The 22741-nt window shown below is 40.5% G+C and overlaps 1 protein-coding gene across 1 annotated transcript in view; it reads right to left on the bottom strand.

The window, feature by feature from the left end:
* LOC138911399 (neurogenic protein mastermind-like) overlaps positions 1–22741 on the bottom strand; it is a 45359-nt gene that overhangs the window by 1876 nt on the left and 20742 nt on the right. Inside the window, exon 4 of the mRNA XM_070210210.1 lies at positions 18545–19735. Coding sequence (XP_070066311.1) covers positions 18545–19318 — 774 coding nt within the window. The 5' untranslated portion in view covers positions 19319–19735. The remainder of the gene's footprint in view (positions 1–18544; positions 19736–22741) is intronic.

Genomic DNA, 22741 nt, shown 5'->3' with positions numbered 1-22741 from the left:
CAAAAAAAATATACAAATATTTATACTCTAGTACATAAGACTAAAGTTTACAGCAAACAAATAATTATAGAGCATATAAAATGTGTTTGCATATAGCAAAAGGCACTATAAAAATGCAAGTGATAGCCAACAGCAGCGACGTGCTGACAAATTCAATTAGCCTGACAACTAGAGTTGGCCAATAGATGACAACAACAACAACAACAAAATGACATGAGGCAAATTTTTAAAGTGAGAAGCGTGAAACGCGTTAAATGTGTGAAATGAAAATTGCATTATGCCACGAGGAAAATATTTGAATAATTGATTTTTGTTTTTACTGAACTGGCATTTGCAGTTATTTGTGAAAGCCAGAAATAAGTGCATAAAGCCTCACATTAAATGAAGGAATTTCAGTTAAAAGTATTTCACAGTAAATTGTTTTGTCTTTTCTTTAATTGAAGTAAATATATATTTACACTGAAATATATACACTATAGATAAGCCAAAATCGAACGTATTACGTATACGCAATATAATAAATATTATCCGAATAATAATACAAATATGCCCGATAGATATAGCCAACTATGCAGTTCAAGTCGTTTCGTAGATATTTTTAAAAATTTCTAATTGCATATTACGTATACGCAATGTATCACTCAATAATTAAATCATATAAATGTTATCACTGCAATAATCCACTGTTTTATTCTGTTCTCTTTGAAAAACCTCCCATCCATGGGCAAGCCCAACGTCCTCATTAGAATTTCTTTCCTATAAACATGACACGATTTGCAATCAACTTAATTGAATTTTGTTTTGAGGCAATGCAAGCGCTGAAACCGCTTTAAACTGCAGCTGTAGCTGAGAGAGAGTGAGAGAGTGAGAGAGAGAGCGAGAGAGAGAGTGAGGGAGAGAGAGCGAACGAGCGAGAGAGGAAGCCAGAGAATAAGAGAGAGAGAGGTGTGCAAAAGATAGACTAACGTGAGGAATGCAGCAGTTGTTATACCCTGTAAGACAGGCATAAAATTGGGTATTTAGGGCTAGACTGGAATGGTCAAAGAGAAGGAGCGAGAGAGGGAACGGAATAAAAAATTAACCCTGTAAGACAAACTGTGAAGTTGGGTATATGCAGTTAGACTGAAAATGTCAAAGAAAAAACGTTGTAAAACATTTCAAAATAAATATTAATGGATTTTTAAAAATTAATTGGAAATGCAGCTGCTTAGCTGGAACAATTGGCAACACAAACTGGATACAAATATATTGTAGGGTATCTGCAAGTCGCTCGCTATTTCTGCTTTGTTTGCATAATTAAGTACTAGTTTGTGTTTTGGAAATACATAAGACAAATCAGTTGGGATTTTAAACTATACAAAAGTATATTCCAGAGTGTTTGCAAGTCGATCACTATTTATGTTGTTGCCTTCATGCAGCTGCAATTTTCTTGGCTGCTTATTGTCAAGTGCATTTCAGAGCCGCGCTGACGAAGACGACGTCGACGACGACGGCGACGACGACGACGACGCTGGCGTCGTGTGCGACATTCAATTAGATGTCGTCGTCGACGTCGGCGCTGGCAGCCGTTTAATGAAATTAAATTTAACTCCATTTGTTTATTTATTCTGTGCTCTTGCGCTCTTTTATTTGTTTATATGGCAAAAATCAGTTAACTCGATAAAGCAAAATAACAGAGCGAGAGAAACGGGTAGCCGAAACGGAAGCGAGAACGCGCCAGTTCGAAGGCTGTCAGAAAGCCAAGCTTTAATAGGGTCAAGTGGAAATCAAGAAAAGTGCACTCAGAGAAAAAGACTGTTCGAAATTTGAACACTTTAACTAAGTATAATAAATACCTGACTAGCTTTAAGCAAAAAAAAAAATGGCTGGAACAAAACTAAAATTAATCATTCAAAGAATTTAATTTCTTAAAATACGCTCATAAAATTAAAAAATGTCTAGAATTGGTAATAAAATTCTTGAAATAAGTCTATTACAAAATATCAAATAGGGTCAAGGGGAAATAAAGAAAAAGCTTTTAAGAACTCTAACATTTTAAGTACATCTCGATTTTCTACATTCTTAAATTAAGTATAAATAATATCTGACTGTGTAAGTGTAAGCTTAAGTACATAAAAAGGGCTGAAACTAAGTTAAAGTTACTTATTGAAAGAATTTAAGTGCTTAAACTAAGCAAAAAACATCTTTCATTAAGTAGAAAAGTTCTTAATTTAAGTTTTTTCCAAAGCCAAACTTATATGGGGTCAAGTGAATATCAAGAAATCTCAAGAATTTCCTTTCTTAAAATAGGCATGTTTTATCTTTAAAGTTGATAAGTTAAAAAGTTATCGAAATAAGAATTTTTCTTTTAGTTTAAGAATATGCAACGGGAGATCATGAAAATTTGTGCTTGCCAAATGCAATTTTCGTTTTCGCTAAGTGTATGGGCAGACAACCAATTAATAGAGACAGGCACAAAACTTTAAACATTTTCAATAAGTAGAAGATTGCCCCAAAGACAAGTGTCGCAAGGGAGCTAGCTGCTTGGTGCACGGGGAGGAGTGGGGCTGATTTTGTGGCAGGACATGCGCACAGAAAAGGGCTTTAAGCCAGGCCACAAATTGCACACACACACACACACACACACACACACATTCTAAAAATGGTGCCTGTAGATGGGTTAAGGGGTGAGGGTGGTTGTGCGATGGGGTTGGGGATGGGGTTGGAAGGGACCTGCACGAATAGTAAACACCGTAAACACCGTTAGACATTGCCGAGGCTCAAAAACTTGCAAGATATCAGTTGCCAAGATAGTTAGGGGTTGCTATCTAGGCTGGGCGCCCCTACCAGGCCAGGGTTAGGTTGGCTGGAAGAGGGGCTGCAGGAGGTATAGGGTATACGGGGATCCGCTAAAGCATATGCGCGCTGGAACCTGTGACGGCTGCTCGTTTCCACTGTGTTTTGCGGCGTAATGTAGACAAATTTTTATCGCTTGTTAAAGTTTTTGCAAGCGGGGTTTGGGTATTGGGTGGGGGTGGGGGTGGGGGTGGGGGTGGGGTCGGTCGCAGGAATAGCTGGCTGCGTGGTTGAGCTTGAGAGCGTGATTTTGGCCTGACGCTAAATAGGCTGTTTGTGTCGTTAATAATAATAGTTATGATTATGATTATGTTGATGGTGATGAGCGGCGATGAGGAAAAGTTTATACAAAACCCAACGAATACAAACACCCTATATAAATATATACGGAAAAGTGGGCCCTAGGGAAAATGTGCTGACAGCCGTGGAAGGCGTTGGGCAACAAATAAGCTGGCAAAAGTTCAATGCAAGCTATTAATTTACTGGCAATATGTGCAGGAGGAGGAAAACAAATATATTCTAATGAAAATCTGAGAAAGTTGATTAGATGAAGCCAAATGAGATAAATATTATTTAATAAGGGATTGCGATTAGCCAAATATTGGAGTATGATCAAATCGAAGCTGATCAAATCAAGTTCCAAAGAAAAAAGTCATTAAAGATAGAAACGCGCATACAATTGATTGATAATATCAAATAAATGCAATCGATAAAAATAAAATAAAATCATTTATTATCTTAGATTAATAAATAAATACTAAAATTAAATCTGACAACATTAATTGTTATCACAATCATGTGAAAATGGCAGCCTCAAATATCTTTTATAAACATAGGTTAAAATTTCCCACTCCCATAACTCGGTCGAAACCCATCCGATTATCACGAGGTTTGGCTATTTATACCCTGAACCCTTTTAAAATGGGTATAAGGGTATATTGTATTTGTGCAAAATGCAAATGTATGTAACAGGCAGAAGGAAGCATCTCCGACCCCATAAAGTATATATATTCTTGGTCAGCATCAATAGCCGATTCGATCTAGCCATGTCCGTCCGTCTGTCCGTATGTACGAACCCAAGGATCTCAGAAACTATAAGAGCTAGAGATATTTTAGATGTAGGTGCTCCTAGTGCCTGCGCAGATCGGGTATGTTTCCGATAATCGATAACACTCTGTTTTCAAGCAATCGATAAAAATCGATATCGATATTCTGTTTTTTGGGCAATTTTGGTAAATAATAAGAACTAGAGTCACCAAACTTGACAAGTAGCTTCTAGAATAATATATATATATTTGCATTTGGTGTTGGAAGAAGAGGGTTCAGGTCGGGAGTTCCCGACTAGAACCTCTTACTTGTCGTTCATGGTTTCACCCATAAATCAACTTGGCATATAAATCTGGCAATATTAATAAGTAATCGACTTATATTTGATTAAATCAAATTTAAAAACAATTCAGTGAGAAAAGTAATAAACAATAAATATTGCTATTAATTGATCGATTGTTATCGAATAAATACAATCGGTTAATATTAAGCGAATCGTTATTTTTAGAATAAATAGAATAGTCTATAAATATTTGAGATATTTTAAATTGTATTTAAACAAACAGCTAAACCAGTTGCTGCCACAAATTGAATGCGCCTGAGAGCTTAACTGGGTTAGCACTTGTGATCCCATTGTCGCCTCCCTTCTTTCTATCCCTTTCGCCGTTTCTCTTGATTTCTCTCGTGCCACTTCACCTTACATGCAAATCCCCTGGCAGCCCCTCAATGTACGACTGCAAATCAATTAAAAATCTTCAGATAACCTCAAGCGCAAAAAACTAGAGAAAAAAATAAATAGGCGGCCCAAATTTGTTAAAAAACAAATGGCGCACACATGCTGAGCTTGCCCAGCTGGTAGAGGCTGCTGCTGCTGCTGCTGCTGCCTGTGCTGCTGCTGCGCGTGCGGCAGCAACTGCTGCCTCAACACGCCCCCACGCCCTCCTCTGCCGAGCAGCTAGCTGCTGGCTGGCCCTAATCACCAGCAAACAAAAGTCAAATCAAAAGAGAAGCCAGACCACAACGTGAGGCGCAGCAGGCAAAGTGCGCTGGCGAGGGGTGTACGGTCAGGGGGTGAGGAGGGGTGTGCTGTACTTGCAACAGCAACAGCAGCAGCAGCAGCAGCAGCTAACAAGCAAAACGTCAACGTCGACGACGACATCGTTGCAAGCGACTTCCAATTATTTTTTATATTTTTGCAGCAACAAAAGCAACAGAAGGAGGCGGCGGGGATATGGCGACTGCCGACTGCCAGGGGGGCGAGGGGGGGGGGGGGGGGTTGTGTACATAGAGGCAGGCAGTGGAGGGTGGGAGGTGTGTGGGCAAAAGTGGATTATGTGGCTGCCTGTCGTATTTTTCCTGCGCTCTGTTAAAGGCGTGCGTGAATTGTGGGCGCGGCAAGTCGTGAGGCGCTCGCTCAATGGCCAGGCATTTCTCCTCTTCTTCCCTTCTGCCCCCATTCCCCTTGCACGTTTGATTGTTGACTGCCACAACAACAGCGAACGTTTTCTTATCAACGTGCCCCAATTGAGCAGCGTCTTGCAGCAAAATCTAGCTGGAAAATAAAAAATGTATATATATGCCAGCATTTATATGCATCTACTCTTAAGATTTTCCGCTCTCTTCGCTTAATTAAAAGATGCAAATTAATTGCTTGGCCATTGCTAATTAGGCAATAATTAAATAAAATTCCATTTTTACTTTCCATCGGTTTTTTTTTCCCCCTGATGCTTTCGTCGCCGCCGCACAGTGGGCAAAATCAACGCAGTCCAGCAGGAGCAAATATTGAGTCGTGCCTGGCGCAAACAAAGCTTTTAAGCTTCGACGAGCTTAACACAAGCACACACACACACACACACGCACATGCATGCAAACACATACATACTCACAATGATAGGCACGAGGAGCTGCCCCATTACAGATCCAAAGCGCACGAAACGAGGCGAATGCGAGTAGAGAGGGGCGAGCAGTTGGAGGGGTAGAGGAAAGCGAAGTGCTGCAGCAGCACATGAGGCTGTAGCCAGGGTGTCAGCTGACAGAGGGTCGGTGTGAGAAGCGGGGGGCGGGGGCTGGGGCACATTGCTAGGCACACGTTGCTCGCCATATGCGCCACATAACCAAAGGGAAAGGAAAAGGCACAGGGGCGAACGATTGCCTATAAGAACAGTGTGTACTGAAAGTATGTGCACATATGAAAATAACAAAATTGATAGAAATTGATAAGGCTGGAGTAGTAGGAAAAGGGATATATAGTGGCAATATAAATATCATTACTATTTTGGATTTTTCTTAGTATTTAATTAAACAGTTGCCAGTTATTCTAATAAGCCTCAATCGCATATTTAATATACAGCTACTATATTTCATTTTGTGCCTTTCGATGCATATACTTTTTGCAGCCACTTTGACTGGTCGCACGCAGCGCTTACTTGACATTACATGAGCCTCACACACTAACACACACACACACACACGCGCAGGCACACACAAGCACACACTCAAACAGAGGGACGCTCGTGTCTGTGCATCCTGCTCGCTCGCACGCGCTGGCTTTTACAATTGGCATTGCCCTCTCGCTCTGGCGCGCTGCTGTTGCTGCGTTTGCAGACAAATTTCTATAAATTATGCATTGTGTGTGTAAACACGACAAGTTGAATTGAAATTACGGATTTAAATGCGAACCAAAGAAATTTTATAGCCACTCGCGCTGTATGTGTGCGTATGTATTGAGAAATGTATATGTATGTGTGGGCATACACTCAAAGAAAAGAAATACCATATACATATATAAAGAACATTGCAGAGCTTTAAATATCTTAAGCTGAGAACGCAATACCTATTACGAGAGAATCTTGAAATTCCTGAATAAAATAATCAACTGCAGCGCCAAATTTAAGACATTTTGTTCTTCCTTCATTTTAACTTTGTTAATTCTTATTTAATTCAAGCCTTTACTCTATTTTTTAAACGTAATATAACCTGTAATAGGCTTATTTAATCAAGTGAATTAATTTTATATATACATTTTAAAGCCTGTTTTTTTTTCCTCGAGTGTAATTTAGTATATTACTGGCGCTTATTGATAAAGCCTGCCTGCTGGCAACCCTGGCTGCGGCCTAGTTTTAACCTTTGACATTCCTTCCTGTACAGCTGCTGGGCAACTCTTCTTCTTCCTTACCTCTTTCTCTCTTTCATCTGCCGCAACAATAACAACAACAACAACAACAACAGCAATCTCATAAATTTAATTGTTTAAAGTGAATTTTGCCGCCGTCCATTGCAAAAAATTGCCCAGTTGTCAATCAGCCTTTGACCAGCCCCAGTCCTATGTCGCTTAACCCCACCCTCGCCGCCTCGCCGCACTTTTCCATCAACGCGAATGTTGTCGTTGTCTTTGTCATTGTCACCTTTTGAAGTTCCGTTTTTCTTGTTTTTTTTTTTTTCTCGTTGCCGTCGTCGTCGTCGTCGGCGGCGTCTGTTGATATATTTGACTGTCCACTCGGCTACCCCCTTGGCAGTCTGCCCCCTTTGCCCGTGTCTGTGCGTCTGTCCAGTTGGCTAAAGTTCACTCAGACGTAAATTTTTCTACATATCGTTGGGCGAGCTCATTGTTCAACCCCTCCTCCGCCCTCTGCCTCCCACTGCAGCACCTTTCCCTCGACTGGTCAGGGGCGCGATTCATTAAACATTTCTATTTGTTGTCGTTGATTTCGCTGTTGTTGTTGCTTTTGCTCGGGCATTTGTTTATTTACAAACATTTCGTCATCGTTGACATTGATAACGATGTCGTCAGTTTCAATCGTTGCCTGCACTCAACTCATCATCATCATCATCATCATCATCCCGATCATCATCCTTCTCATCATCCTCCGCCCTGACTTTTGCTTTGTTTTTAACTGAATATTTATTTATAAGGTAGACAACAATAACACAAAAGCCTGCAAAGATTGCGTCGATAAAATACCTCGAAAGCTCCAGAAATTGTTTTGCATATAAACTAATACGAATATCTTTCTCTCTTCCTTGAAATTATCCACATTCAACTGACAAGGTTGCAACTCGAACTTCTGTTCAATCGAACTTGAAGAGGCTCGAACCCCGCACTTTAATTTTGTTGTCCATATAAAATCATGTCAACGTATTCTCTAGCGACATAGTTGCACTTAATGCTTAATTTATTCTACTAGTAATATAAAATTTTTTTAAATGCTCTAAATACATATAGACTCTATTTAAAAATTGAGCTTAACTCTGTGCTATTTTCATTTTATTCAAAGATATCCGCGTACATGATTAATATGAATACTTAAAATATGCACACTGAATGACTGTTAAGTCTGATGCAATGCTGAGCGAGCGCATGACAAATCACATGACGCGTCGCAAGTACACGCGTGTGTAGGGCATACAGCATAAAGGCAGCCCGCACTGAACCCAAATCGACTTTTGTCGCTCAGTCAATGAGTTGAGGCTTGGTGGGCTTTTTAAAAAGTAGGCGTGCCAGCGACCCTGCAGTGTAATGAATAAATGAGCATACAATCAAATACACACACGTGCACACACACACACACACACACACACACACACACGCGCGCACACAGCCAGACAGACGTGCGCGTTGTGTGTTCGTGTATTTGTGCAGTTAATTTGCCATTTCCGCTCGAGTAAAGTAATGAAAAATGTTTTGCTGCTATGAAAATGAAAATGCTGCCACGAAAATCCCGTTAACGACAATCCCCTACCCTTGGCACACAATGTGCCCAAGTGGTCAGTCGTCTCCATTGTTCCAAGCTGGCCCTCGCTAATCAGCAGCTTAAGGGTGGCCGCTGCGAGTGCATTCGCATATTGCGCATACGCCACATAAGCCCCAAATGATGGAAAGCACAGAAAGGCCAGGACTCGGCTCTCACAGCTCGCATTAAACGACAATCAGTTGCCGCTCAATCATCAAACACAGTCACAATGGGGGGCAGGCAGCAAAAGCGTCAAGCGTAAAGCTCATTAGACTCGAATCCTGCCCTTTTCCTCCCCTTCGCTGCCTAATCTCATGTCATATGCAAATTGCACGGCATCAAAATCCCTGAATTAAGACAGCGGGCAGTCCAGAGAAAATGAGCACATTGCGCTGCAGGTGAGACAAAAGTCACAACAACAACAACAAATCTAATGAAGAGCATCTAACAACTGTTTTTATTGTCACAGCGGTGCGTCTGAGGCAAAAAAAAAAGAGGGTGCAAGTAGGGTGCAAAGCAGGTTGCAAAAGCCGGACAACGCTCGAGAGATCTCCTTCAAGTTTTCAGGTCTTCTTCCAGTTGGTCATAATAACTGCTGATGTCAAATGTTGCTTGGACATAACCGTTATGGTTATTATGGCAGCCATAAAGCGTTGCCAGATGGCTGAAATGTTAAGAACAAATTCCAGAAATGGACTGTACTAGAAATTAAAGTTGTAATAAACCAAAATGAAAACCACTGAGGGGATATTTAAAAGCAAAAGTTCCTAGAATAAACCAGAAAAAGATGTTAACGATTGTAAAATGGAATAAAAAAGAATAGAAAAGGAAATGGAAAGAGAATAGGTATAGGAATAGGAATACGAATAGGAATAGGAATGGGAATGGGAATGGAATGACATAGAATAGAACAAATCCCAAAAACAAAACTAGGAACCTGAAAATTAACAAAGCAACTAAACAATCCAATTGTAGTAAATTTAACTTTAGTCATTTTTAACGGAAATATGGAATATACATTAAAAACTTTCCGAAAAGTGTTTAAAGGATGCTAAAAATCTAGCTAAGTCGTAGCATTTTATCATATAACATTTAACTTAACATCAATTCTGTCATGTAAAAGTGTTATGTTAAATATAATAACAGGCCGCTGTTAATTGCAGAATGTGAGCTGTTAACGATCTGTGCAGAATTTCTGGTTTTAATTGGTTAGTTATTCTATAAAAATGTTCTATTTTATAGAATTAATGAGTTAATCATAAATAACTTAAATGGAATTAAATAACTTTGAATGGAATAAAAAGCTCGCCAACTTGTCACATGCGATTTTAATGAGCTTTTCGTGCGCTTTTTCTTTAAGAGTTGCTTATTTAGATCAGCTTTTAATGAGCTTATTTCACTAACTATTCAAGCATTAAATTGCCAGCATATGTAGAGCTGCCTTAAAAATAAGAAATCCTTTGCAAAGAGTCTTAAATATATAACACTTAGGTTTGTTGGCTTGTTTGGGTTAATTTTACATATGACTGCATCGTATGCTACCCCAGCCAGAGCTGGGAACCCTCTATATAATCTCCGTTAGGCAGTCAAGAGCTCAACGCAAGTAATCGACAGACTTGCAACGCCATCAAATGGGAAGCCACGAGTGCAGCCAGGAGAAATGCAATGCGTGAAGTAATGCAGATGGGGATAAATACGAGAGATATGTGCAGGCCAGCAGGAAGGGGGGGTCTAAGGATGGCAAATGCCGACGCACAATGCTAACTGCCGTCTGGCAATTGGCGTCTGGCGCCGTTATCCTGTCTCCCGCTCTCCTGCGCCCGTTTATCCTGCAGTCAGAAAAGACGGCAAACCGAATGGCAAATGCTGTCGTCGCTCGACAGTCGACAAATCGAATCCATGCCAGAAAAGGTTAGGCGTGGGGACTGCAAGTGGGCATTGTGGTGCAGGTGGCTTTGGACTTAGCTTCTCTGTCCAGTGACAACATTGTCAGCATTTATGATTGAGAAATTGCGGTAGCTTGCGGTTTGGTTTATCAACACTGACACTGCTCGGCGTTGCCATATCGCTTTAATAGTAAGCGCATTGCAAGCAAGAGGCAGACAGATTAACATGCAGTTTACAGTTCCGGTTGAAATTAAAAACATTTTTGGGATCTTATCAAAAAATAAGTTTAAATTGGTTAAAAATTGAATGCATATAGTTATATATGCCCTTTAAGAAAGGATAATAATAAATTCGTTAACGAGGGTAATAATTCCAAAACAGATTTATATTTAAAACTCATTTTGAATTTGAATCGCTTTTTAAGTATTTCCGTAGTCTTGGCTAAATGACGCTTTATTAAAGCATTCCCTATTCGAATAAACGTTTCATTCGAGTCGCCGTTTGCCCATGTTAAAGCTAACCTCCCAGTTTTGTTATATATTTGCAGCACATAATCTGAATAGATCCATCAAATTCAATACCCCGATTAAAAGCAAAAAGGTGACAATCCCGTTGTAAATTGCCAGCTACCCACTGAGCATTACGGGCTATAAAAAAAAAAAAAAAAAAAAACAAGGAAAATAGGAAGAGACAAATAGAAGCTGCCCGCACTTTGGAGCATACAAATTTAATTAAATTAATTAGCTGAAATGTTGACTGTAAGGCAAATTTATTGCTGGCTGCAAAAGCAACAGCCGCAAATTCAGATGAGCAGAGCTTTAAAAGCTGACGAGCCCGAGGGAGGGGTGCTTGCAGAGCGCGGGGTAAATAGGCGCATAGAAAATAAAAGTAAGTAGACACACACACACACACACGCACGTACAGAGAGCCCAGGCACAAAGTGAGCGCGAGCGAGAAGGAGCGACAACTTCAAAATGAGTTTATCGATTTTAAGGCCAGCCTCGAGGCAAGGGTAGTATGTTAGAGGTAGGGAAGGCGGGGGGGTCTGTCAGAGGGAACGGTTGCCCGCTTGTCTTGCTTTGCACACGCTGTTAGTCCATGTGTGGAAGGCTTGACGAGTGCAGGGGAGCAGCAAGGGCGGGCTGCACAAAGCGAAATGGAAAACAAGTCAGAGCAGTGAGTTGAACGAGCGCGACTACAAAATACCCTATAAATATTGAAAATATGATACAGCTGTGCTTCTTCTTTTGCTTTGTCACACTCAGTGAAAAGCACAATCCTTAATAACTGCAATATTCGATGTCCGCTTGATTTATAATTTTCTGCATTTGTATATAGCATATATCAAATATATAGATAATACCTCATAAATCGAGGCATTCAGGTGTTTAGATGCATTCGGCTCGTATAAATTTAGGATATTTTCGAGAGAGAGAAAAACTATATGCAGCATTTGAAGCATCCAGCTAGTTTAGGGAGTAAGATTCCTAGGGTATTCCTACAGTCGGCTATAATCGATTGTCTTGCTGCTCAGGAATATTTTTTCCTTATATGATTATCGTTGCTTTCTTCTGCCTGTTACATAAGTTGGCACAAATCCAGCATACCCCTTGACAATGACTAAAGCGCATGCAAAGAAGCAGCCCCACTCCCTTGAGTGTGTGTGTGTGCCCCATCGCTTGTGTGTGTGTGTGTATGTGTGTAGTCATGTGATTTTCATGTGCAATTTTCAATAAATTCAACGCAACGTGCATAAAATAAATGCAACAAAAAAAAATCTGCATTATTATTTAAGGGTTAAAATATTAAAAGGTCACCCTCCATTCGATCCACCCCTTCCCACTCCCCCCCCCCTCCCCTTTGCTGCTGCTGTTGCTACGCCTTTGTCTTGTTTGTTATCTGCGGCCTGGCAACAAACGTGCAGCAATTAAAATCTGCAAGACAATTGGCCAAATGGCTGCAAAAAGACAGGATGGGGCAAGGAGATGGGTGGGTTGGGTGGTCTGCGGTTGGCCGCAGCTTTTCCTGTCGTTTGTAAATAAGCTTTAGCTGCAGGGGTATGGGAGGGGTTGGCAAAGCACTTTGAGCAGTCGCCTCTCAATTTCACAGCTCAAAGTGCAGCAGAAAATTGCATTATTAATATGCAATGAAATTTGCCAAACATAATAAATAAAAGATGTAAAATTTTCAAATATGCATTTTCTCTCAGCTACACCACGCCTCCAGCCCCCCCTAGCACATCGTTCAGCCTTGCCCCTTTACCCTTTTTAGGACCCCAGCAACTATCGCATAAAAGCCTTTGAAGTGCGCCAAATACACAACGTGACATTGTGTGTGTGTGTGTGTGTGTGAGCTTGTTGTGCATGTGTGCGTGTATTAGTGAGCGTATGTATATAAGTGTGTGTTATACGAGCCAAGTACGAGTGGAACCCATAAACGAGAGCTGCCCGCCCCCAAAGCAAACCTGTTTTATGAGGCGAAACGAGGCGTGAGAATCCTGTACAAGCTGAGACCACTGTGCACAGTGAAACACATAACCAAGCAGTGACTGCCAGGCTGATTGATTGACTGATTGACTGAATGACTGACTGACTGACCGATAATCAACGCACAGGCCACACTATAAGAGCTAGTCAGCTTCATTTTTCACACTTGTTATCTTTTCTGATGTAGATGAACTTCAAGAAAAAGTTTTAAATAATTTCTACCAGAGGTGCTAAATCGAAAGTAAAATAAAACAATTTTGTAGTACACTGAACTTCTAATAGACTTTTAAAAATCTGTTTAAAAACTCAGTAGCCTTCGATAAATCTAAAGCGTCCAATTGTGTAATGGACATCCTAGTTTAAATGGGAAAGATTTAGCTTTCGTTCTTCATCAAAATGCAGCATGAAAATTAACTTAAAGAATGTAATAACTGCACCTTATTATGTATTAACCGAATTTTATTCAAGTTAGCATATTTTGAAAACTCTGGCAATGCCTTCGGATTGCAAATCGATTTTATGTAAGCACCAGTTCCCGCTTTCGTTCCCGTTCAAGTTCCAGTGCCAAAGCCACTCAACTTCTTTCGTGCTTTCCTCTGCCCATTTCCAAAATAAAAAGTCCAAAGACAGACACAACACGCAAGGGGTGCGCTCGCTAGGTGCGTTCGGGGCAGGCGGTTGGCGGGGGCGACTCGATTGGAGGGTGTCAGTTGCTGCTCGGGGGCGGTTTTCGGTCTACGTTGCAGTCGGCGTCGTCGTCGGCGTCGACGACGGCATCGGCTTTGGCCCGAAGATAAATGATGCATTTTACAAATTTGTATAACGCAAAAAACATAAATTATGCACATGGTAAGCTAGAAAATTTAAAGAGATGCCACGCCCCAACACTCTCACACACGCGCGCGCACGGCAATGCAATCGGCACAATTGCCGCAAGGTGAGCTGTGACAAACAAGCCACAAACATGCATTGCAAATTTATCCCCGGGGAAGTAATTTAAAAGCAAATCAAATCATTTATGAGTTTATATTAAAGTATTTTCAAGTGCTAAAATTTATTTGTTGGGGTTGAAAAGCAACGAAATTAAAATATGTGAAGGTGTTCTTTATTATTCGCACTTATCAGACCCTTACCAGAGTTATCCGGGCTAAAGAAAACTTATCCGGAACGAAAACAATGCAGAACAGCACGCCTAGTAGACAAATTCAATTATTTAATATTATCCAAAATTATCCGGAGCTTATTTAAAGCCGATGCAGACCTGGCTTATACGCACAGCACTTATTTGAGAGTAGCTTACATTATCCGAGTTTATCCGGCTTTTATCCGAGTCTGCCAAATGCACTTGGATAATTAATGTAGCTAATATAGATTCAAACAAACTTATCCGTCTCTAGGCAAAACAAAGCCAAGCGTCCGACAGCTCAGCCCACGGCCAGAGTATCAAGATAAACAAATCGTTTCACAACACTTGTAAATGTGAGGCAATCTGTATAGATAAAATCGTAGTAATATACATATTTAAACTAAAAACACCTCAAGTTGCACACTACAGGTAAACACACAATGCCACAGCAATTACAACAACAGCAACAACAACTAACTTACTTAACAAAAACTTGGCTGAGCTTGAAACGATACGCCAATAATATGTTGTCACTTGTCAATCAAGACAACAACAACAACTGCAACAACAAACACCAAGGCAATCTCGCACTTGAAACAACGGCACGAAAACTGGCTGAAACTAACTCTAGGGGTTGTCGAATGTTTGGCAAGGGAGCATCGAGGGAGGTGGATGGGCTACTAAGGTGTCGAAGGGTACAATGGGGTTCGAGGGAGACGCGTGTCGTGCTGGGGCAGACAACATGCAACGCTCTGACTCTTTGACTGACGTCTGTCAGAAAATGCCACCACGTGAAGTGAAAATTGGCAACAACAGCAACAGTAACAGCAGCAGCAACAATAACAACAACAAACAAACAAAAAAAAACGCAAGACGAAGCCAATAAAAAAAAAAAAATAATAACAACGACAAGAAGCACTGAAAAAATTGAATGCAAGAAACGAAAGAGAGAGAAAATTGCAACACGCGACTTTCCCAAATAAAAAACGCATTATAAACAATATGTTTTACTTGTGTTGTTGTTGTTGTTTCTGTTGTTGTTGTTGTTGTTGTTGTTGTTGTTGCTTTCATGTTTTGCATGTTGCAGCCGGCCGCCAATTGTTGGCCGTAATTTGCCGTGATTTTCACTGCCAACCGCAGCAGAAGCGACAACAACAACAACAGCAGTAAAAGTTTTCCAATACCAAAACGAAAAAAGAAAAGTGAAAAGCTTAGAGAGTTAGGATTGGGACCCCCTGCTCGGAGGCCGGACGCGCTCGATGGACAACAGTCGATCATTAATTCATTTGCGCATTTTTAATGCCACCTGTCGCAGAGTCGGATGAGTGAATAACTAGGGAGAGTGCAAATCAGACAAATATATATACAAATGAAATGAAATCTAAAAATAAAAGAAAGTAAAAATGTATTGTTCTTTGTAAGACATCATGAAAAGAACTATATACATATAAAAAGTATATATATTCATATATTGCCATCAATATTCATTGCAAATATATATTTTACTTTTAAATATCTTTAGACATTTCTATAAATTTCCATCTATAGAGAACCTTCGAGTGTTTCTTTAAAAAAGGTAATTAAGGATTGCATTTGTAATAACCCAACAAAATGTCAAGAACTGCCCGAAGAACTTGCTGCAATTCCATATAATTAAAGCACAGTTTAAAAAATAAATGAAAATCTTCTATTAATCGAAACTAATCTATAGAAAAGGAAGTACTTGACTGCATCGGAGCAGCTCTAAGTAGTTAAGTCTCAATTGAAACTTTGACTAGAGATTTTCTATTTAATTTTATAATTATAGTTTGCGGTTAACCGACAAGTCGGAGGTCTCCAGCTAGCGATTAATGTTGAAGGTATGCGAAATAATAACAGCATTTATCGTTTATCGCAATGGCTAAGCCTCTTGATAAAGAGACTGGGGCTGGGGCTGAGTATGGGGCTGAGGCAGGGGCAGGGGCTGGGACTGGCACTGACGTGTTTGCGGATAAGAGTAAAATCTTTCATTGTGAATCAGCTACAAATTTTTGCATTACGCAGAAAGCAGAGAGAGGGAAAGATTGAGAGAGAGAGAGAGAGAGAGGGAGGGGGAGAAAGGCAGAGAACATACAGAAATAACGACAAAAGACTTTCAAGCTAATTAAAATTAAACAAAAACTGCGAATCGTTCGTGGCTAAAGGGAAGCGTAAGGCATCAACAAGGGGGGTAGGTGAGAGGGGACGGGGCTTAACCGACTATATATACAAGTGAATGATTACCGGTCGCACATGACACAAATGACATTGCAAACGGATGCGGAAAATGTCGCAATTGCCTGCTTGCAAGTGCACGACTGCAAGATGCCCTGTAGAGATAAGTAATACATTTTCTATTTTCGTTTTAAGCAAATTAGCGTGAGATATACCAAATTCCTAACTCATTTTGGCTGCATAAGCTGATTTAGCTGATGCGAATCTCCTCAGTTTAAGTGAATTAGTGAGAAGATTGGATAAGGATCTTAAGGGACTCATAAGAATGTATTCAAAGCACGTTCTCAGTCAAAACTTTCTATGTGTATGCCTTGCAATTCCTGAGTTCATGTGAGTGGAAAACTATTTTTTTTAGATCATAATAACATTCTGAATTATCCATATCTATTCCTTGTTGTTCCTAAGTTCCATGGAATTATTAGGGAGTCGCATGTAATATAAGCTCCATTTTTTTATCTCTAGTTTTTGAAGTCATTAAATTTGATAGGCTTACACATACCTGAAACAAACATATCCTTAAAATATATATTGATAAAAGATATGATATGCATTGCCTACGCATCAAACTACCTTTTCTTTTAAGCTTAACTCTACTACAGGGTATTAAAAGTGCGCCAACAGAAGCACAACTGAATTTGAACAAAACTGAGCTCAGATTCGTGTAGTTCAGTTCAGCTCGCAGATGGGCAACTGGTCAGCTATAAATGCGAATAACTCACGTTTGGCTCAAGTGGAAGTTGATAAAAAGAAATAGAAACTTGGAGTTTTCAAATCGCGTTGCAGTTGTAGTTGAAGTTGACTCTGTAAATTTGTGGCAATTACACGGGGTCGATTTGGTCTCTAGAATTGCAACAGAAAGCGAACAACGAACGGCGCATTGGCAGAACCAACAATTACATAAGCTAGAGTTGCAATCAGTCAGTCAGTTAGTCAATCAGTTCGTCAGTCAGTCAGTCAGTCAGTCAGTCAGTCAGTCTGTCAGCCCCGTTGGCCAGTCGACTGACATGTTGCAAGCCTTCATGCGGCCGACCTGCAGATGAAGACAGAGACGAGGTCCACAGAGTTCGCTGGGCTCTGTTTGAAGTATTCGACGAGAAAAATCTTTGGCTTACAAAATAATTTCAAGGTATTTAAAATGCACACAACCCAAAGCAGTACCTACAACAACAACAATAACAACAACAAAATGTATCTTGTAGCTACAACTTGGCAGCGAATGCGAATGCGAATGCGAGTGAAACTGAACTGAAACTGAAAAAAAAAGCAAAAATAAATAAATAAATAAAAAATAAAACAAAAAAAACGCTGACCTCATTATTATTTTGTATACATGTGCAGTTGTGTCTGTGTTGTGTGTGTGTGTGTGTGTGTGTGTGTGTGTGTGTGTGTGTTGGCTTCGTTTCGTGCACCAGCTCTAATATTGCGCCCAAAACATAATAATAAGCGCACAATGAGCCTTTGCCGAGCGAGCGTGAGAGAGACGTATCTGACAGATACATATGTATCTAAGCATGCATGCACACGTCTTGGCTACATGTATTTATATATATATATATATATATACATATGAAGTGCTGCAAGGCAAACGACAACAACCCAAATTGCGATCCCGGAATTGCAAACAGCTATGCGAATTTCACATGTATCACATAATTTAAGTTGCTTTTTAAAAGAATTCCATAATAGTCCGTAAAGAATCCTCTGCCGCGTAGACTTTTCGGAATTGTCAGACTATAAAAGCTCTTATCCGAAATTATCCAGTTTTATCGGACAACGTAAATATACTTTTTACACAGATTGTTTTATTCTAAAAGTTTATAAAATTATCCGGCTCCGGATAAAAATCGGACTATCCGGCTGTAAAATCTGTCTTCAAATTTTTTCGAAATTTTATCTGATTGTTAAGACAAGCTCCAAGTTTATCCGAATTTTATCCGACTGGCAAAGCTGGCTTCAAATTTAACCGTAATTCTATCTGCGTGTCAAAACTAGATTTAAAATTATCCGAAATTGTTCCAATATTATTCTACTGTAAAAGGCAAAGCTCTGACTTTCTAGCGGTAAATTCAGCATCTCTAAAGATATCGCATACACGAAACTTTCAAAATAAATGCGTTTCGCTTTGAATAATTATTCTTATATTTATATATATAGTTCAATATGTATTTTTGGGCACTTACCACATGTACGCTGCTCTGCAGCTGTCCGGCTAACATCTGTGTCTGTGCCTGCTGTTGGGTCTCCGGCAGTTTCTTTTCAGTCTTTTTGGCCGCCCGCTTGTTCTTGCTCTCGAGGAAGCGCTTCTGGAGCGCGGATGTCTCATGGTTCTGCTGCTCGCAGACGGTGCTGAAGGTCTGCTCGTAACGTGGCACGCAGTCCGTTTGCCTGCGTCGATAGTTTTCCATGCGTCTGCGCAGGCGGTCAAGAATTGGCTGACGTTTCGTTGGCAGACCGTCGCCGGGCGAAATGTTGCCGTTGTTGATATTGATGGTGTTGTTGTTGCTGTTGTTATTGTTGTTGCTGTTGTTGTTCCCATTGGGTCCGCCGACACTTGCTGCAGACGCAACGCCGCCAGCTCCGTTGCCGCCAGGGACAAGGCCGCCGACAATGCCGCCTGCTGCTGCCAGGTTGGCATTGTAGGGCGAGTGTTGCTGCTGTTGCTGTTGTTGCTGCTGTCGCTGCTGCTGCTGCTGCACCTGCAACTGCTGCTGCTGTTGCGCCTGTGCATTGTGTTGCTGTTGCTGTTGCAGTTGCAGTTGCTGCTGTTGCTGCAGGTGTATGCCCAAACTCTGCTGCTGCTGCAAGTGCTGCTGATGCAATTGGAGATTCAAATGCTGTTGCTGCTGTTGCTGCTGTTGTTGCTGTTGCTGCTGCTGTTGTTGTTGCTGCTGGGCGACGGCGGCTGCTGCTGCTTGGCTGGCGCTCTGGAACACTGGCAGGCCGCCCGCATCCATAAATGCGTCCGTGTTGAGGCTTTGGCTACGGCTCGTTGCTTCGCGTCTCTCGTCCTCCTCCGTCGGCGGCAAACGCTGACGACGGCGACGAAATCACGAAGTAACAAGACCACAAAACGGCACCAAACACGCTCGAGCGTTTCTCTCAGTGTAGTTTGTTGTTGTTTTTGATTTGTTATATTTAGTTTTTAAATGTTTTTTTTTTCTTCTTTGCGTTTCACTTGTTGCTGTTGGCAGGAATTTTCACAAGACTTTGTTCTTATTATTATTATATTTGTTGTTGTTGTTGTTGTTGCAATTGCCACAATTTTGTTGGAAGAATATGAGACAAAACAGAAGAAACTCTACGTTGCTCGAAGTGGCGGGACGTGAGGCAAGAGGCAGCGATATAGCGATTGGGTAGACATGTTGAACTATCTGTAAATAGAAGATAATACAAGTAATTAATAAGCTGTTAAAGTTAAAGCAAGCATTATCGATAAATATCGATACAGGAAAAATGTTAGAAATGAAGAGAGTGCATAACAAGAACATAAAAAGGGAAAACAGTTGGAAAACTAGTTCACCCACAAAACTAAAACTATCGATGCCATCGAAATAGTAGAAAAAAACAGACCTAGTTCTACGAGCACAGTAAAAATTCGAAGCAATTACTAAGTTTTGACCAAAATAATTCTTTAAAACAAAACCTCGATAATTGCTTTCAACTACCTTCATTGCTTCCACTCAGTCTAGACCATCGAACACGCACTGTATTAGTGTAAAGCCAAGGAAATCAATTAAAATTGTTTAGAAACATGCCTCATTTATCAATTGCTTGATAACATATCATCAAACTTGAAATAAACAAAAGAAAAAGCACAATTAGAAAGCCCATTAGGCACATTAAGCACACATACTAGGATGGTTCATTGGAATTATGAGAGCTTCAAATGATCTCAACTTTTTCAAGTTACTTTTTTATGCATAATTTCCTGATATATGGCACTTGCAGCAATTTCGGACATTTAAAACAGATCAAACTTTTTGTGTACGAAACTCCTCTAGGAACTCTTTTTAGAGCTCAAACTTTGCACAGACGACTTTTTTGTTTGGTTTGTGTCTATTTTTTTTTTTTTTTTTTTTTTTTGTTTTTTGGCAATCTGAGGCGCTGTTTTCCAACTTTTCTCATTTGGGTTGTGGCGGTTTCCCCGCAACAATGGGACGCAAAAAACAAACTGCTGATAAGACACGAATGGACTAGCATATGAGTCAAAAAAGAATACAAATAGAGGTGCTACGTGCTTGCAGGCAGCACTCACACACACACACACACACAACAATCAAAACAACAAGCGTTATAAACCAAATGCAAAATAGTGCCAAAAAAAAAACTTGACAAAAATTCAGGTGAACTGATAAAAACGCATCCGTAACGTATGAGACAGCCGCAACAACAACAACACAACAACAAAAACATCAATAATTACGCACTGATTAAATGCATTAAACGCGAGCGAGTCGCGCGCGAGTTTTCTCGCGTCTGCCCTGAACGAAAAAAAAAAAACAGCACAGACGAACACAGAGAGCTGTGAACTGGCCTGCACGCGGGCTGCCAAATGAATGACTGACAAACTGACTAACTGACTGACTGACTGACACTGTGCTGTGCTGGCTACAACAACAACAGCAACAACAGCGAAGGCGGCTGGGGCAGGGTGGAGCTGTGTGGATACGACTGCAACGAACCCAACGAATATGTTGGAGTTGTGAGAGGCGTGTGCATATATGTATGTATGTGTGTGTGTGTGGGCACAAATGAGCAAACCTTTTGCAACTTATGCCTAATGTGGCACGTGAAGCACGCCGGCCAAAAGGCACAGGGTATAGGGGGCAGGGCCCCCAATCAAATTAAGCTGTAAACAAAACTGGTTTGCAAGGCTTGAGGAACGCACGCCACAAGCAGCAGCAGCAACAGCAGCAGCAGCAGCACCAAGAAATGGAAGTGGAAACGTTGTCGCGACTTTACGAAAATCGACAACAACAAAAATTTACTCGCGACAGCGACGCGTTCGATGATCGAACGAGCGACTCGACTCGCATACAAACGAACGGCGGTTTGGCCGAACACTTGAACAGGCGCACAGCATAAAAAGGCAGCGTACGTCGACTGACAACGACTCGCAGCAACAGCAACAGCAGTCGCAGCCGTCGCCAACGTCAAGTGCTGCGAGTCAGAGCGAGTGCGAGAGCGAGAGCGAGAGAGCGGACTGCAGAACGTAACGAGCGAGCGAGCGTGCGGCGAGTGCGAATAAACGAGACAAGGCAAAGCGAGTTGGCGTGAGCATTTGTTTACATTTGACATTGTTGTTGCTTGCTGTTGTTGTTCGCTCTTGCTCTGTCGCTCGCTTGCCAGCCGACCACAATTTGGGCCTGAGGAGCGAAAGGCGAGCATAACAGAGACAGAGCCCATGCATAAAGCGAAAAAGGTCAACATATTAAAGGCGAGCGATTTGTTTGTTGCTACTGCTTAAGTTTAATTAGGAAACTAAGCCACGCGCTTTTTTTATGTTTAACATATTCTGTTAATAGCATAAAAAATAAATGTAAACAAAAAAAGTGAACACAAAATAGGCTCTGTTAATAAATTAATATGTACATACATACATATACATACAGTATGTCAAGAAATTGTTTTCACATTAGAAAAAAAATGATTTTTCGACTTAGCAAAAATAAATACTTTCATATATTGTAAATATTTTTTTTTTTAATTTATTATAGTTGCTTATAGTATTTACTAATAGAATTCATAAAAATAGTAATAAAGACGAAGAATGATATGTAAGAAATAATATACATATGTACATATTTATTTTTAATCAACTGCTTACACTTTATAGTTTTCTCAAATTAAAATTTTTTATTTTTAAATATTTATATGTAAACATTATGTGCATAATAAGAGTGAAGAAATTCGACTGTTTAACAATTTGAGCAAAATGTATTGAAACCAAAAAAAAATCACCTACAAAGCCATCTGCTTCGCTCGGAGTTCTCGCTGTACAAATGCACGTTTAATTATTATTTATGAACCCATTCCGCAAATAGCACTTCGCGGAGAAATGCGATTTGATCCGAATGACGTAGTTAGCTGAGTTCCGACTGATTAGCAATTATATTCTGCTTGGCGTGACGTCACATGACGACAAGTGTTGCACAGCAACTGATAATCAAAAGTACAGTTGTAATTTAAGACAGCTTTGGGACTGCACAAAAGCGCCAAAGCATCGATAAGAGTTTTATGAGCTCTCAGCATTTAATTAAAAAAAATAAAAGCATGACGCCCTGACTCTCTTACATTCGCATTAAATTACACCGAGTCAAGTAAATCCCCTTCCGAAATTTGCATTGTATTTGGGCTGAGAGGTTCGAGAAGTGCGG

Source organism: Drosophila virilis, chromosome 5, assembly GCF_030788295.1.
Source record: "Drosophila virilis strain 15010-1051.87 chromosome 5, Dvir_AGI_RSII-ME, whole genome shotgun sequence".
NCBI classification, from domain to species: Eukaryota; Metazoa; Arthropoda; class Insecta; order Diptera; family Drosophilidae; genus Drosophila; species Drosophila virilis.
The sequence above is the reverse complement of the archived record's forward strand: the minus strand, read 5'-3'. Positions and strand labels throughout refer to the sequence as shown.